The sequence below is a fragment of the Coffea eugenioides genome, chromosome 11 (assembly GCF_003713205.1).
Source record: "Coffea eugenioides isolate CCC68of chromosome 11, Ceug_1.0, whole genome shotgun sequence".
NCBI classification, from domain to species: Eukaryota; Viridiplantae; Streptophyta; class Magnoliopsida; order Gentianales; family Rubiaceae; genus Coffea; species Coffea eugenioides.
In genome coordinates this window covers 38,653,447-38,670,878 of record NC_040045.1, presented here as the reverse complement: position 1 = coordinate 38,670,878, position 17,432 = coordinate 38,653,447, and the positions used below count along the sequence as shown (strand labels likewise).

General features: G+C 35.9%; 2 protein-coding genes across 2 annotated transcripts; one reads left to right on the top strand and one right to left on the bottom strand.

Moving 5' to 3' along the window:
• The first annotated feature begins 7,218 nt into the window (after positions 1-7,218).
• LOC113751666 (leucine-rich repeat extensin-like protein 6) lies at positions 7,219-8,212 on the top strand. The gene has a single exon (XM_027295756.1). The coding sequence runs from the start codon at positions 7,493-7,495 to the stop codon at positions 7,901-7,903; it is 411 nt and encodes a 136-aa protein (XP_027151557.1). The 5' UTR covers positions 7,219-7,492; the 3' UTR covers positions 7,904-8,212.
• Positions 8,213-12,035: 3,823 nt separating this feature from the next.
• On the bottom strand, positions 12,036-15,404 carry LOC113751418 (nuclear intron maturase 2, mitochondrial). The gene is made up of 2 exons (XM_027295432.1): positions 12,911-15,404; positions 12,036-12,245 (listed from the first exon to the last, which is right to left on the bottom strand). The coding sequence occupies exon 1, from the start codon at positions 15,121-15,123 to the stop codon at positions 12,940-12,942; it is 2,184 nt and encodes a 727-aa protein (XP_027151233.1). The 5' UTR covers positions 15,124-15,404; the 3' UTR covers positions 12,036-12,245; positions 12,911-12,939.
• Between the last annotated feature and the right edge of the window lie 2,028 nt (positions 15,405-17,432).

Genomic DNA, 17,432 nt, shown 5'->3' with positions numbered 1-17,432 from the left:
CTTTAGCATCTTGTGATATCTTCTTTGTGTTTTGTATCTCAATGTTGTCTTTATTCTTTAATCATCATGCATTTAAAAGATTGCAGGTAATTTTATTAACTTTATATTGGTTATATTTGTGATTCATTTTCTAATTGGATTCTATAAACCTGGTAACAAGGATAATACTACTGAAGCAGAGGCCAAGAAAAGGGAATCTTGAGGCCAAGATATAAGGACAGAGTAATGGCAGCCAAGACACTTAACAATGGCTGCAAATGATTGGGTGTCAACAAGAGGCTGTATCAGGATAGTAAACCAAAGGTATAGTAGTAGCCTTGATCAGCTTGCATTTTGACAAATTAGTGCATGCAAGGTCCAATATTGCTCTTTTTCATATAGATTAAATTCGGACAAGATATTTAGCAAAGTGCAGCAGAGTTTTAATACTTGATAGCAGCTTTAGTTATTCGGAATTTTATATAGCAATCTTCGGAATTGTAATTTCAGCATAAAAATTGTTCTTACTACAATATAAAATAAAGCACTTCATTTTAGCCAGTGAGTAACGTTGAACACTTCTTACTCAAATTCCAACCATATAAACGATTATCAATCAAGCAATTCACAAGGCTTTACAATCAAACTCCTTTTGAAAATGAAGTCGTACATAATGTAAGAAAAGGCAGAGCATCACAGGAACAGCTAACCTTATTCCCTAAGTCCTCACGAGAAGCTCTCTCCTGATTGTCTGCTCCAAAACCTATAACATGTATAACGATACCAGTCAAATTACAGAGGGCCAACCGAATCTTGAAACAAAAATCCTTCTTTCTTGCAGCTAAAGTTCATGATGAGAGTCTCCGAATGTGCAGGAACTAAGCACACACCGACAAAATTAAGGGAGGAACTAAAAAAATTGGGGGGAGGGGGGAGGGAAATCTAACCTCAAGCTAAACCACCAGGAGTAGTTGCGATTGAAGAACATTCTGAGATGCTTAGTATAAAGCCAAGAAGAAATATCCCAATCATAAAATGCGAAAAGGGAGAAACTGATGCTCAGCCGTTTAGGCATTAACATACCAACGTTTTGGCTATTTAATTGGGCTGTAATAAATGACAAACAAATGGGTAATTTCAGAGTTGAACTCGGATGAAAGGGGAAACGATGAGGCAAATCGTTTTAGACAAAAGCAAAAAGGGAAAACTTAATCCCTGAAGTTGAAAGGGGATAAACTGACCCATGTTAGTGGCTATAAAATTCAAATATAAATGACAGAGAAATAGGTTCCGACCAAAGCTTTAACATTGATAAGAGTTCAGCAACCATTTACACGTTTCAGACAAAGCAACATTCTCAAACGGTTATCTGCATCTCAAAAGTCACACCGTTGTTAAGACATTCTAGTAATTACACTAACACACAAGCATATGTGTTGTATGAATGCAAAAACGGTTGCACACTAATTACACATTTCCCAAATACCCAGATGTCCCACTTCCAGAAAATGTTTTCATTTTCAACAGAAACAAACTCGTAATTTCATTTAAACTTGGGTTAAAAAACCAAAGTTTAAACTTGTCAATTCTCTATCTTATAAACTTGACATTTATCAAATGCCATGTGATCTACTTTTAGCTCAAGTAAACAATCAGTCTAAAGATGAAGATATAATTTAGAAATAGAGGAATAGTTATGCTCTCAAGATAAACTGAATTGTATAAATCTGGTAAAGAGGATAATATTAGTGAAGATGGGAATCTGATACTCGATGGCAATTCAGTTGTTGAGAACTTTAGCATCTTGTGATATCTTCTTTGTGTTTTGTATCTCAATGTTGTCTTTATTCTTTAATCATCATGCATTTAAAAGATTGCAGGTAATTTTATTAACTTTATATTGGTTATATTTGTGATTCATTTTCTAATTGGATTCTATAAACCTGGTAACAAGGATAATACTACTGAAGCAGAGGCCAAGAAAAGGGAATCTTGAGGCCAAGATATAAGGACAGAGTAATGGCAGCCAAGACACTTAACAATGGCTGCAAATGATTGGGTGTCAACAGGAGGTGTATCAGGATAGTAAACCAAAGGTATTAGTAGTAGCCTTGATCAGCTTGCATTTGACAAATTAGTGCATGCAAGTCCAATATTGCTTTTTTTTCATTATAGATTAAATTCGACAAGATATTAGCAAGTGCAGCAGAGGTTCTAATACTTGATAGCAGTTTAGTTATCGTGAATTTTTATAGCAATTTCGGAATTGTAATTCAGCATAAAAATTTGTTCTTATACAATATAAAATAAAGCACTCATTTAGCAGTGAGTAAAGTGAACACTTCATACTCAAATCAACAATAAACGATATAATCAAGCAATTCACAAAGCTTTACAATCAAACTCTTTGAAAATGAAGTTCGTACATAATGTAGAAAGGCAGAGCATCACAGAAAGCTAACCTTATTCCATAATCCTCACCGAGAGCTCTCTCCTGTTGTTGCTCCAAACCTATAACATTATAAGCATACCAGTCAAATTACAGAGGGCAACCGAATTTGAACAAAAATCTCTTTCTTGCAGCTAAAGTTCATGATGAGAGTCTCCAATTGCAGGAACTAAGCACACACCGACAAAATTAAGGGAGGAACTAAAAAAATTGGGGGGAGGGGGGAGGGAAATCTAACCTCAAGCTAAACCACCAGGAGTAGTTGCGATTGAAGAACATTCTGAGATGCTTAGTATAAAGCCAAGAAGAAATATCCCAATCATAAAATGCGAAAAGGGAGAAACTGATGCTCAGCCGTTTAGGCATTAACATACCAACGTTTTGGCTATTTAATTGGGCTGTAATAAATGACAAACAAATGGGTAATTTCAGAGTTGAACTCGGATGAAAGGGGAAACGATGAGGCAAATCGTTTTAGACAAAAGCAAAAAGGGAAAACTTAATCCCTGAAGTTGAAAGGGGATAAACTGACCCATGTTAGTGGCTATAAAATTCAAATATAAATGACAGAGAAATAGGTTCCGACCAAAGCTTTAACATTGATAAGAGTTCAGCAACCATTTACACGTTTCAGACAAAGCAACATTCTCAAACGGTTATCTGCATCTCAAAAGTCACACCGTTGTTAAGACATTCTAGTAATTACACTAACACACAAGCATATGTGTTGTATGAATGCAAAAACGGTTGCACACTAATTACACATTTCCCAAATACCCAGATGTCTCATCAATCAGAAAATTAAATGTATTAAAATGAGGTCATTTCGGTAAACATACATAAACACATGCTTCCTTCACTTGTATCTAAAGTTTTTAAAATAATACACAACATTTTACATTCCTAAAAAGCCCCTACCCATGCAGTTGAAATTCAATCCACTTTTTGACCAAAACTCGATCTTATATAGTATAAGGATTAGTAACACATGAGGACATTAAAAAAAAAAAACTATTGATGTCTTACAATTCATTAAAGTATGAAATTTTTGTTATGCACTAGACTGAACTACAACTGGAAATTGCAGCATTTCTTGGCAGTTTGACCTCGTCATTTTTGTCTAACATTTTCTTGTTTCTATATTTTGATGTATAAATTGGTCATGTAGGCTTGTTTCATCAGTATAGTGCTGTTCTTTATCCTGGAATAACAATATCGGAACTTACCAAAAGGAAAAAAAAATCCATAAAATGCTTTTTTATTTGTGGTCATTGTCAAATCGATGGATTATATGTCCTTGTTTGTTTTGTTAACAATTGTAATCAAATTGCTTATTAACACGCGCATGAACTTCTAGGAATTAGTGTGAGTAAAAACAACATTTTTTTATAATATCCAATACCTATAATTTTTTTTTTCTTTTGAGTCAATTGGGGACACATTTACAAATTCATGAGATGAAAACAAATTTTCCTAAAAAGGCAAATGACATTTACACTTCAAAACAATCCTTGGCACTTAATATTCTTTCATGCAATAAAACATTATACTGGAGTGCCAAAAGCTGCTCTTAAAGCGCAGATATCACTTATCGTAGAGAACTTCACACCTTTTTTTTATACTTTTTTTTAAGTGTAAGTAGGAGGACTCGAATCCGAGACCTCTCACTTACACTCCCTCCCCCGTAGAGAACTTCACACCTAATCTAACATTTCCTTTTAGTGATTCGCGAATCTTTTCAAGGCAGACCTATATGTTTGGATTATAATTGTCTAATAAATTTTTTTTGCGTTTTTTATAAATATATTTTTCAATCATTTTTTTAGTTTACATAAATCAAATCTTTATATTATATTTTTCTATAAAGCTCTGAAAAAACCAGCAATCCAAACAAGTTACTTTACATTTTTCTATGAAAAATAAAATAAATAGCAATCCAAGGCATGAAGTCTTTTGAGGGTGCAAATGGCTCTGCCGCAAAAACACTCATCTTTACTGAACTATGAGACAGACATTTGGATCAGGCCAATGTCCTTTTGGTCTGGAGTCTGTTCATCATATCAGACATTTGGATCATTACGTTCTTTTCAAATTGGAACTGCGTGTAAGTGGGACATTTAAGCCTTATGCAGCCGCATGAATCCAGGACCAATTAGCTATGGCCATAATGCAGGAAACAGTAGCCCAAAATTTTACATAAATTGATTTGGACATTTGGATCCTTTTTTTTTTTGTTTTTGTTTTTGAAGAATCTACTGGTCTTGTTTTAATGTCCATCAACAATATTGATGTATTTGGGTATAGTATAATTATAACATCCATTTTTGTCTATTATACACTTCAAATTTAGTCATCTGTAAATCTAATTTTTTTTTATTATCGTCCAAATATAAATCTAAAGTCTTTATGTCAATCTAAAGTGTCCCTCTTTTTTCTTTCGAGATTTGTTGAGAAATGACTTTAAAAAAGAACCGCTGATAATAATTTCAAAGTCTTGTATGGGGAACAAGAAAATGAAAATTTTCCTTTTAAGGTTTCTAGGCGATTTTTTTTTTTTTTTTTTTGGAAGAAGTTTCTTGGGGATTTGAAGACTAAGGTGAATACTGGGTAGGTAACATATGACTCCAAAAAAAAAAAAAAAGATGCGAGCTAGAAGTAACCTGCCATAGCAAATTCCTTAGGTCCATGTCTTATTTCGATGGCAGTATGCTTTAGTGGTACGTAAAACATTTGACAAAAATTCACCGTTGTCCTTTATATATATTTTTTCCACATCCTTGTAGCCTAGAGTTTTTTTTTTTTTTTTTAAAGAAAAAAAATCAAGTCACAACCAACCAAAAAAAATTCTACTGTCAATGAGATTTTTGTAGCATTGTGTTATCAGCCAAGTTCTTTATAATGCCTTTTTGTTCTACAAACATATTTAACAATGTCTAGTTTTAGCAAGTTCTTCTGGGGCAGGGCACTCAATTTCAAAATTTCTAGGAACATGCTTCCATCATCACATGAAAATTCCCATGTCTCTCAATCTTAATTTGTAAACCTTGAGCTGAAATTTGCTCAAAATTGAATAAACAAAGTGGCTGGCGCCTCACAACACATGGGCAGACCACAGAAAAATGAGAGGATCATGTCAACAATTAATGCAGAAATATTATGCAGTGTAAAGTTGATATTGAATATTTTTATGCAAATGATAGGCTGTCCAATATTTTTGTGTTCCATCTATCTTTGTACATAACGGTGACTTTATCGTCTTTGTAAGGAATAAGGTTCCTTTAGGAAGTAGCTTTTATCATTTTACAAGTAATATTGCCTGTCCACATATTATTACATGCTTCGATCTCATAGTATATATAATATGGTTGGAAAAGAAGTCGAGGAAAGGTCATCCCACATGCAGCATAGAAGTATAGAACCAACACCTTGACTTCTAACATCTTGAAAATAAAAGGCAGAGAATTTTATGATGAAACAAATGCTTATTTTTTATGGGATTGTTTAAGACGTGTTGAGTTCAATGAAGAGCAGGCCTAAACCATGGTAGAAACCATTTCTCCATCAAAGTTGTGTCATTTTTTATTGAGAATCTCGTGTGTATTCTTTGATCATTTTACCAACCCCCTTGTTTGGAAGAAATAAAAGAACAAGAGCATCTTATACATTAGAGGAGACAACCATTCTTTTTAGAGTAACATATATACATGTAGTATCAGCCACGGATTTAAGGGGGGCTGGTGGGGGCTTAAGCCCCCCCCCAAGCCGCCGGAAAACCCCCTATATATAGGGGATTCCGGCGGCCAGCCCAGCCATTCCGCAGAGGGCAAGCTCAGGCTCCTGCTTGATGATTTTTTCTTTGTCTGATGAGGTCAGACATTCCGCAGAGGGTTGCACGTATCCATACCCAAACCCTATGGCAGAGTTGCAATAAGTCTCTACGGTACCATCCCTAGATTCTAGGTTGATGTTGTTCAGCACAATGTGGCTGCAAGGAACCGTGTCGCTGCATGCAAATTTCATGGCGTTTTTGCTTTTGGAAGTCCCGCTAATGTTCTTGTACATGATTTCACGTATTTCAACTGCAGAACTCTGGATATAAAAAGTCGTTGTCAGGATATTTTAAGGATGAGTAGATAAACAATTGCCTGCACTTTTTTTTTTTTTGGTCGAATTTTAGTATCATTCAGAGTTTATTCACCAAAGAGAGCCGAAAATACAAAGTCCGTCTGGTTCCCAATTAACCAGCTATTCTGGAAAACCATGAAGCTAGAGGGTGAATCATACCTGGTTCTGGCAAGGCGTCGGCGAATCACAGTAGAATTGGTCAATGATAATGGGATTTGAAACGTCATCTACTCTCATATTCTGATATCGTACCCCTCGAACATACCCAGATCCTCCCTGCAGAGCTACCATTTTTAATCATTCTCCATATAATTATATGTTTTTATTATTTTTATAATTATTGATTCTAAATTTTACTTATTAAATATATTTATTTCGTCACAAAAATTTTTTTTAATACACTTCGGCCCCCCCAAAAATAAATTTCTGGCTCCGTCCCTGTGTAGTATTATTATGTAGTTTATGAAAAGCTAACCATTATTGGGAGTTTGAGCATGCAATTATATGATATTAGTACCATAAAGCTACAAGATGAGGTTTCTAAATACCTAAACCATGGGGCCCTAAATTGGACCCTCCACATGCAATGTGATATTTGTCTTGTAGATTAAGCCAATACCAAATATACATATATAGATGAGACAGTGCGTGTCACACTCCTATTTGCTTAATGTCTAACCCCAATTACTAAACATATGACCTTTATTTTTCTGTCTTTGGTGACTTTCATGCACCTAGAAGCGTAAGCAATCCGCTCTTCAAGACTTCATCATCATTCATTTTCTTTCTTTCTACCTTCTTCTTCTTTCTACACCAAGAATAGTCACCAATCACTACACCGACCATCAATTTTAGTCATCAAAACCAATCAGCTAAAAAACATTATCAAGCCCCATCAAGGTCAGTTTAATTTCCAGTGGCTAGCTAGCCAGGATCAAAATGTTGCGTTTGGCAGTAATTTTGGTCATTTTTGCTCTAGCAGTTCCAATTAATGGACAGGCTCCAGGGAGCCCTGATGAAGGAAACAAGTGTGGAGGCTGTCCTTGCAACAATCCATGTCCCGTGCCTTCACCGCCACCACCACCGCCGACACTGCCTCCTCCCCCTCCGGCGCTGCCTCCGCCACCACCGCCTCCCAAGAAGCCGCCTACTCCAGCCTGCCCTCCTCCCCCTGGTTCATCAGGCTGGCCCGTTGTGCCCACTCCACCTTCTCAGTACATATATGTAACAGGTCCACCAGGGAATTTATATCCTGTTGATGCTAATTTTTCGAGGGCTGCCCGGAGCTTCACTGTTGGATTGCCATTTATATTGCTGGTTGGAAGCATACTTCAGCTAGCTTTGTGGTGAAGATATATGAACAAATTGTTGTAGGATTCAGAATTTCCAGGTAAAGATTCGAAGCAGATGCAGTTCATGAGGCAGAAATTCGGATTCTAATGACGAAGACTTTTATGGATGAGAAATGTTTGTGATCCTTTAGACTATTTCTAGCTTTACCTTAGCTATCTTCAAATGTGTCATAATCCTTGCCCTTTTCTTTTGCGATGGTGAGAAATTATTGAAATGTCACGAATAACCCTGTTCTTTATGATTGATTTCATATGGGCTGATTATCTGATCAAAGTTTATTATGTTATCCCCTCATTTTTCTTTGTTTTCTTGGACATTATTTTCCTTAATTTTGTTCCATTGCAAGTTAATCTTTTCTTCTTCTTCCATTTTTTTTTCTAAGGGATGAGATCAGTCAATACATTTATATTGACTTGAGGAAATGCTAGTCGTATTCTGTTTATTTATTTTCTTTCTTTTCCATCAATAGCAATAGATTTATACCCAATTATGGGCTATGTTACGTATAAGAAGATGCGTTGCGTAAGTGCAATGTTTGCTACCAGAAAATAAAGGTAACCAACATCCTATACATTTTTGGTATAGAAACAGACCAATAAAAAGGGAAATAACAGTGCATAATTGCCGTCAAGTCTCAAATTTATTGATGATAGATCGTTATCTTTACATGTAAGAGCCAAGTTTTAGTTGAGCACTCAAGACTCAATAATGAAAGCAACATATTATCCACCAGCTTGCATTTCCACTGGCGTCTCAATAAAAAGTTAAGCTCCTTTCCCTTTTGGGTCCACTATTATTTAATTACTTAGGGTCCTCCTATGCTATATCAATTAATTGATAAACTTTAGTTTAAGTTCGATTTATTACATTTCTTGTTTCTCATATTTGTTCCATTGTATTAATGGAAAATTCTATCATTCCTTTTTTGGATATCATATTCATAATTATAATTCAATAAACTCTCGTCACATCAATCAATAATTTAAATTCTTAAATCATCTAAAGGTTAACATCTCTTTTTATAGATATCTAACAGTGAATTAATAAGTAACGATGAGACGTACAAAAGGTATTATAGAACTTCCCAGAGAGCACGGAGATCTAGTTTTAAATACAAAAATTTGTCTTATACTACTATTATCAACTCACCAACTTCTTCTTCAAAGTTCAAAGAAATGAGAAAACCTTGAAGCTTTTTGAAACTAATTGAACACGTAATCTAGGCTGCTTGAAAACAGTGGAGATTTTGGACGGTTGGAGAGCAATGAAGAATTGGTCAATAGCGATACCAGATTCAAATGGGCAAGTCAGATTGAGACGCTCATATTGTGGAATTTTCTTCATCACAGTGACCTACATTAATTTGACAACCTTCTCTATATATAGAGGTGACAGCTGTTTGGGCTGAATAATAATTCTTGTGACTAAGATTTGACTAGAATATGGTAACGGATTGTTTCAGATTAATCAAAAAATGTAGCAGAGAATAAAATAAAGAAAATGATTTGAAAAAATAAAAATAACGTTACATTGGACTTGTTCTAGACTGGGGAAAATTTCACATAATCATTCATCTGATGTAACAAAGAAACCTTGCGTACAAAAGAATACAGCAACAACAGGCTCTTGTAACTGACTCATTGGTAACATAAATATGATGGGAATATTCATATTTGCAGCCTTTCCAAAAAGAAGCAAAGCTATAATCCCTTTGATGCACAAAATTTTAAAAAAAAAAAAAAAAAAGAAGGTCCCCAGACCCATACTTAAAGCTGAGCAATTTTATGCCAAAGTTTCATGTCACCGTCCACAAGGTTCCTTTCCTTATGACAGAGAATTTGCTTGCTCTTTCTTGAGGAGAATATTAATGGTCCCATGAAAAAAACCAAGGCAACTGGGCATTCCCAAATTTATCCTGTGGGGAAATGTAAGAAGGTTCTAAAAGAAAACCTCTTTACCATCTGATTTTTCTGTCAGAGTTTGTCAGTGAGTAGAAAGCAGTAGTGATATCAACATTGGAAACGAGGACCTGGGACCCAAATTTGACACCAAGATGGGACTCCACCATTGCTTCTTCTTCATGTGTCAAACCACCATTTGTTTGTTGGGTTATTACTCATCCGTTGATCCGTCAGCATCGCGCTGTTAGTTTTCTAAGCCTACTAATTTATTTCAACCTTGTATGGTTTGGCACCTCATGATTTCGTTGATTATCCAAACTTCTTGTCTTGGAAGCAAATCGATATGGGGTTGATGTAGCTAATTAACAACAACTAATCTTCGAGTTGATTTGATCTTAAACGAATCGGTAGTTGTTACTTGTAATTATGTTACATTTTCTTTCTTACATGCGGGACCCTAATTGTTAAATTTATCTCTCAGGAAAAAGCAAAGAATGATGATTCCAACTTTTTCTGCCATGTGGAGGAAGCCCAATTGAAAGGAGTAAAGAACAGGCAAAAGGTGTTTTTATGTTTAGATGGTTTTAGTTAGTAGTCAGTATAGTTACTCTCTCTCTCTCTCTCTCGATTGATAGGGAGGACATTTTGATGTTTTGCTATTTCTAGCTGAAGATAACCTACCTACAATCATTTTGTTCTTGGGTAGAGTAAAACACACCAAAAAGGAAGAAGGCTAAGAAAGAAAGAAGCTCCCATCATACAATAGGATGAAATTTTCTGCCAGACAATAATACTCTATTGTGTGCTCTTTTAATTTTCCCTTCTACAAGCATAATTGGCACGTCAATATATATATATAGCATCGCTTCTTTGGTTAACGTGTAAAAGATGTAAAGCAACTTTACAACTACTAATTTATGCTCCATTTTGAAATCTTTGAATGCATCCAGGATGGATGGATTGATTCTCAAGGGCAGAGGGGCTGTCCACCCAGTGATTTCTGACTAAATTGTTTGGACAGTAGATTATTTAGAATAATTTTTTGAAAATAGTACTTTTTTTATGTGATGTATGTGAGATAAAAAAAACGGTTAAAAAATGTGTTGTTGATGCAAGCAGATAAATTTTTTGCTAATAATTCACTAACCAAACAAACCTAAAAATCAGTAATCTCGTCTTAAACGGGATTTGTGAAAGCGCTTGAAATGCGCATCCTAGTATAGATATAGACATTGTAAATGAGGGAAAAACATCACAGAAAATGCAAGAATCTCAAGTGTACAGATCCGTCATAATGCAATTGCACATGAGAAGAAGAACATAACTATGTACGAACCCATGTTTGATTTGTCTAATGATATACTGTGGATTATAGTTATTAAACCAGGCCGGTCATCAACCTCCCAAGGAGACCGCCTCAATAATTATACTGTGGATCATAGTGGTTCAACTGCAGATCAAACCAACGGTATATTTGAGTTTTTAATCAAATTGGTGGTTGAATTGGCATGGTTTTCATTTTTTACAGTTGAACCAACGGATTATTGACTTTTCAAACGATTTCTCTCTTATCCGATCTAATTATCAACTCAATCCGATTAAGTGACTTGTTTGTCGGTCAATGTAATCGGACTGGTTCATAGGTCGACCAGATGAACCGTCAAACTGGTCCAAGTTTAATAACCATGCTTTGAAGTGACCAGAATTGAAACTTCTTTGCCCTTTGAAGGTTGCTAAATTGTCTAATTTTGGATCATTTCTTTTGTATTTTACTAGCAATTTGGTGGTTGCGTGAAGAGTTTTGTAAGATAAAGAAAACAAGGATTTGGCTTGCCAACTGCGTGCGTTGAACCAGAACGTTTTGCGCCTTCCTTGTTGGCAGCGTTCTCCTCGTGTACTTCCCATACAAAGACACGTTGAGCCGATTAGATCCAAATTTTGACAATCTCCAGAAAATAAAAGCACGAATCCAGCAACTACCCTTAGAAGACCCAAAATACGGATTTCATATACAAAGTTGTAACCTAAAAATTAACAATTCAAAGAAAAAAGGGATTAATCTTATGTACACTGACAGTGTATACACTATTATGTTTGGATGGATACCACATATGTTGAATTTGAATTTCAAATTTAAATTTTATATATGTGTCATTCATCTAATCATGATAGTATATATACTGACAGTGTATACAAAATTACCCGAAAAAAAAGAGCATATGGAGCCTTTATTTTCATATGAAACTCAAAAGTAAGAAGTGTGCGCTTCAGCGTCTTCATTGTTATCTTCTACTTCTTCCTAATATAAACTTGCACGGTCCTTGTCATCAAGGGAGCGTCCTATACATCAGGCCAGGGATGCAACAGGATATCACAAGCTTAATGAGAGGACCACTCCAAAGTCACCTAGCATCATCTACACACACCACGACAGTCTCCTTCGTCCACAAAAGAAACAGAAAGATACACAAGAGATATAATAGTTAAATGGTGGCAAAACACTTGAGATTCCAGCATAAAGAGCAAACCATGGCATTCAATAATTTGACCACTTGATTGCTTCAAAACAAAAGTGTCAAAACAAACTCAGAAATGAAAAGAAAATAATAATCTAATTCCCTATGGAAACAATTGCACGGAAAGTGGAATAAAAGAATCCCAACCAAAGGCTGACAAAAGGCAGCATCTACATATGTTTCACAGCCCAAAAGAACACACAACCAAGAAATGATTCGAGAACGAGAACCAAGCATTGAGCTTTTGGAGTATATGGGTTTCGGTTGGGGTGGGGGTGGGGTGGAGAGGGGGCGGGAAGAGGGCAGCCAGAAGTTGCTTCTTGTAGATGCCCAGCTGACTGAGTTCACAATATACACAGGCGCCATATACATGTCTAGGCTTGAAGAAAACCAAAAGGGAAAATAAATCAGAGAAAGTCTTAGTAATTAAATTTTTGTGAATTTGTGTGTTAGATTATATGTAACAAAAAAATACAAGCTATTCTATGCCTTCTGTATTGAAGCCGAGGTAATCATTGTACTTCATAAGAGAAATCCAGTTATCATCTTTAACAGAAATTTTCTGCTACAAGAGAAAGAACAATAACCTTCAAGATCACAGAACTCTGACATTTCTTTACATTTGAGCAGCATGTATGCTTTCTTCATTGTCTAATTCGGCTGAGTTTCTTTCATCATTACTATCCTCATTTGAGCTGCACAACAGTCTATTGTCCCTTGGGGTGATGATTGAAAGCTGATCCATGGGAATGGCATTTCTCTTGTAGTTCCAGACAAGCATTGAGATATAATCTTGAGGTGAAATTAGTCCGTGCTCTCCAAGGCACCTACGCTGTTCCTCCAAGGTTCTTGGATCATCGAGCCATATATATTCAAGCAACGCCTTCTCATGATCAGGCCGCCAACCAACCGGAAAAGGTGAATAGTCAGTCTCTGGCACGAGGGACATTCTGGTATACTGAAGCCCATCAATAGACTCTACAAGGCCCATTCTAAGTAAATTATGGTACTCTGGAGATTGTCCTTTCTTTTCTTTCAAAGGACGACTCAAATTTCTAGAACCAATCTTGTAGACCTTTGCTCGTGATCGAAGCTTGTATTTTGCAGCATAAAGCTTAGCAAGTGAACCCCTTATAATATAAGAGCAAAAGTTAACAATTTTCTTCCGATTGTCAGCATATCTGTACCACTCAACCATTGTGGACAATAACTTATTCATTTGAGCATTTGTGTGAGCTTGAGTGGCATGAAACATTCTAAAGCAAGGCTGAGGATCTGGATCTCTATCCCCCTTGAGAAAGCCTAACTTTCGAAACTGTTTAATAGATTGTTTCAGGCTAGCCGTAACAGACAACAACGTCCCAACACCCTTCTCACTAATGATCTTCCCCCCCGTTGCAGTGTATCGAAGAGTTGGATACACAACTCGACGGCATAATACATGGTCAAGAAACATAATACCTTTAGTAATGTGCTCGATGGGAAGATCCTCATTGTCAAGCTTCAGCATATACTTCTGATCACAAAACTCAATCAATTGCTTTCGCAGCGTAGCTGCATCTGCCCTAGGGCCCCTAACTCCGATGAGAATGTGACCACCATAACGGATGTAATCAATCTTTCGGGTCTTATCTGGACCACTCGTGGGAACAAACTCTGGCCAGGATGTATTTCCCTGTTCAACTTCTCCCTCTGGACTATTCCAAATCACATCACTTTTTGAAGGCCGATAGAACTCCTTAATCTTACCTTCCATCCATCTATCCAATTCATCAAGACAAACATTAGCCAACAAAGGACTAAGGATACCACAATGCCCCCATGAAGGAACTTTCTCAGCCTCTTCAGGTGCAAACCCGAAAAAGGACACCAACCAGTATGGATCAGGCTTTGGCTCATCTTCAGCCAGCACTCTCTTCTTCTGATACTTCCTCCTCTTCTTTTTCTTTGGCTCCTCAACCTTACTAGTGATCACAGGCGTAGTCAAAGCAGCCTTTATTAGATCAATCACTTTCTTATCTCTAATATCCCTCATCAGAGCACTTATAACCAATCCAACCTTCATCCCATCCAACACTGTACTTAAATCCCCCTTTATATACCACAAATAACCAGCAAAGCTTCTCCTTATTACCCTAATCACCGTATGTGCCGTTCTCCCTGGTCTAAATGCAAACGACTTCTGTGAAAACCTAGCCTCATAAACTGGCTCCAAAATTAAAAACAACACCTCCTGAACAATCCTATCCTGAAATGGTGCTGGCTGCGTGGTGGTCATAATAGCCCTGATTTTCCTCTTCGACAATGACTCGTAATCAGTCTTATCCCTAGGCGACTTGATGAAAAACTCTAACCTAGCGCCCCACTTAAACCTATTGTCCAGAACTGCATTCCTCAACGCCAACAAATCTTCAAGGGTAGCTCTTGTTATTGAGCTACGAGGCACATATGCCCCTGTTTCATCAGCAGCAACCTTTTGATAAGCCAACACCCACAACTCAAATCTCCTCAAATAATCACTCAAATTAGTTACGGTTTTTTCAGGTTCTCGAAAATTCTCAATCCACATTTGACTAGAGACCGAAACCCCATCCTCCTTCATCAAGGTGGCCGGGTCATTCGGGTCCTGAACTCGCCTATTTTGCGTAAATGTATACATAAATGCTCTAAATAATCCAAACCCATTATTTCTTCGGTCCCAATTTCCCAATTCAGTGCGTAATATAGTGCTTGTTCTGGGGCGCAAATTTGAGGTTCTTGTGAGCACCCTATGACTAAATAATTTAAACCCTCGATGCATTACAGAAAATCCCAATTCATAAAAAGGAGCAGTCTTTCCAATTCATTCCATCTTGAGAGAAAATTTTGATGATTTCTACAGCTAAAATTCCAGTAAAGAGAGAGTAAAACAGGGAGTTTTCGAATTCTTACTTGAAACAAGAAATTGACGGCAAATGGGCAGCTGCCGAGAAATTACAGCATCCAAACTCTTTGATTTAAGCATCAGAGAAACAGAAATTTGAAGCTAGAGTAAAGATAAGAATGTGGAAAAGCACAAGAGAGCTTAAACCCTACAATTGAATAAACCCTCGAGGGATCTGTATTTTCTTTTTCCCTCTTTTTCCATTTTCAGTTTCATTTTTTTTAAGTACTCTTCTTTCTTATTATAAAAGCGTTCTACAGCACAGTGATCTAACGTTGATTTAACTCGAAAGCGTGTGAATAGTTTAGGAACCCTTTAGAGCTCAGACAGGCCACACGTGCACCATATAGTAAAATCAAAATGCTTATAAACCTCACAAAAAATATTTTCGTCACATTGCTCCCTTGAATATACAATTGAACCAAATCACCCTATGTACTATTACAAATTTTCAATTAGATACAATTGGGTGGAAAATCTCAATTTCTAGTTAAATAGGTCACGTGCAACACACATGATTTTTTTAAAAAAATTTGAATTAATCTGCCAGCTCTTAATTACCGAAATTTTAGATTACTTACTCTCGATAAAAATTTGTCTAAAACAATCTAATTGTTACCCATATTGTTAAAAATTCTAATTTTGTGCAGCTTTTGGTTTATTATCTTAATTAAAGTTTATAGCTATTTTACAACTGCAAAATGTATTTAAAAAAATGTGATTGTTAAGTATATTGTACTTTTCCTCTTTCTCCCTTCCCACTTCTCAAATTCCGCCATTCCCTTACTAAAAGATTTTTTTTAAAAAAAGGTATGTTTTGCTTTATATTTTATTAGTTTAGAAGTTTTTACATAAATTAAGCATAATTATCTAGATTTTATTTTTACTTATTTTATTAACTCAAAAGTTTGTTCAAAACTTTATTATGATATAATATGCGAAGGGTAATTTAGTTAGTTCACAAAACCTTATATGTTGTACATAACAAATTCAGCCTGAAATTGGGTTGGCCAGCACAATTATGCATGATTGACAAAATTGTAATAGTGTAATGGGTTGGATTTGTTCAATTAAACATTTAGGAGGACAATGTGAGAATGAGGCATTTTTAAGAGACTTTATTGGAATTAAATCATAAATATTTAAAGAAACTAAAATCCTTTGTGGACATAGAGGGGGCCAAACCCTCAAAAATTTAGAAACTATTCTTTTTTTTTAATTCAACAAATTAAAGAATTTCAGTTGTATCTCCAAAGATTTAGATTTCATCCTCCTAAATCTAATGAAAAGTGTGAAGTTGCCCTCGTAAAATTTATACAATTTTGTCCTGCCAAAGGAAACTTTTGTGTCGTCCCCACACTGAATTATGAACAATATTTGATTAAGCTATACTTAAGTACTCAAGCCCAACTTGATTATCTACTCAAGTAACTTGACGACTTCATCCTCCATCATGCTGAAGTTTTATTGATCTAATTACTTACTTATCAGCCTCAAGTGCATATTAACAGAAGAAGCTTTCAATTTTGCCATTTTCCCCCCTCCTTGCATTAATGAAGAAATGGTTTGTGCACTAGACAAATATTTGAGTCCTTATGTGCTAACCAACATAGAAGATACGTTGGCACAAAGGAAATTGGAGATGCCCAATTGAAATGGTAAATTCACACAAGTTTTCAGCATCAACATTTAAATCACAGCCCAATTAAAGGCATATAGTTACAAGATTGAGAACAGGAACAAAAATTTTACTGCTTCATTTTGAGTTCCCCATTGATCTTAGGATCTTAGGAATTCGAGGTTTGAGAAAGAAAAGAAGGGGGCTTTTGGTTGGGGGGGGTGTTGAAAAATGATCTCAATGCAGGGATCGGGAAGGAAAGTTTCTTTAAAAACTCTACCAAGTTGCCCTTCCAAGTCCCAACATTAATTAAGAGGAAGAAGCTAATTATGGCCACATTTTCTGTGTCTTTTCATTATAGCGAACAAGCAATTAGAGTGATCGGATGGGAGTTTGAGAAAAGATTAAGCCTTACAAATTTCATTAGAAAATAAGACAAAATGGGATTAAACTAGGGATTTTGTATTTATTGCTTTTTGCATGGTATTAGTTAATCACTTCTTATATGTATTCATCTTAATTTTACTACTCAGTAGCTTTGCTATTTGCCTGATTAACCAGCTTCTAA

Coding starts and splice junctions, on each gene's coding strand:
- LOC113751666 (XM_027295756.1), top strand. CDS start 7,493: ATGTTGCGTTTGGCAGTAATTTTGGTCATTTTTGCTCTAGCAGTTCCA.
- LOC113751418 (XM_027295432.1), bottom strand. CDS start 15,123: ATGCATCGAGGGTTTAAATTATTTAGTCATAGGGTGCTCACAAGAACC.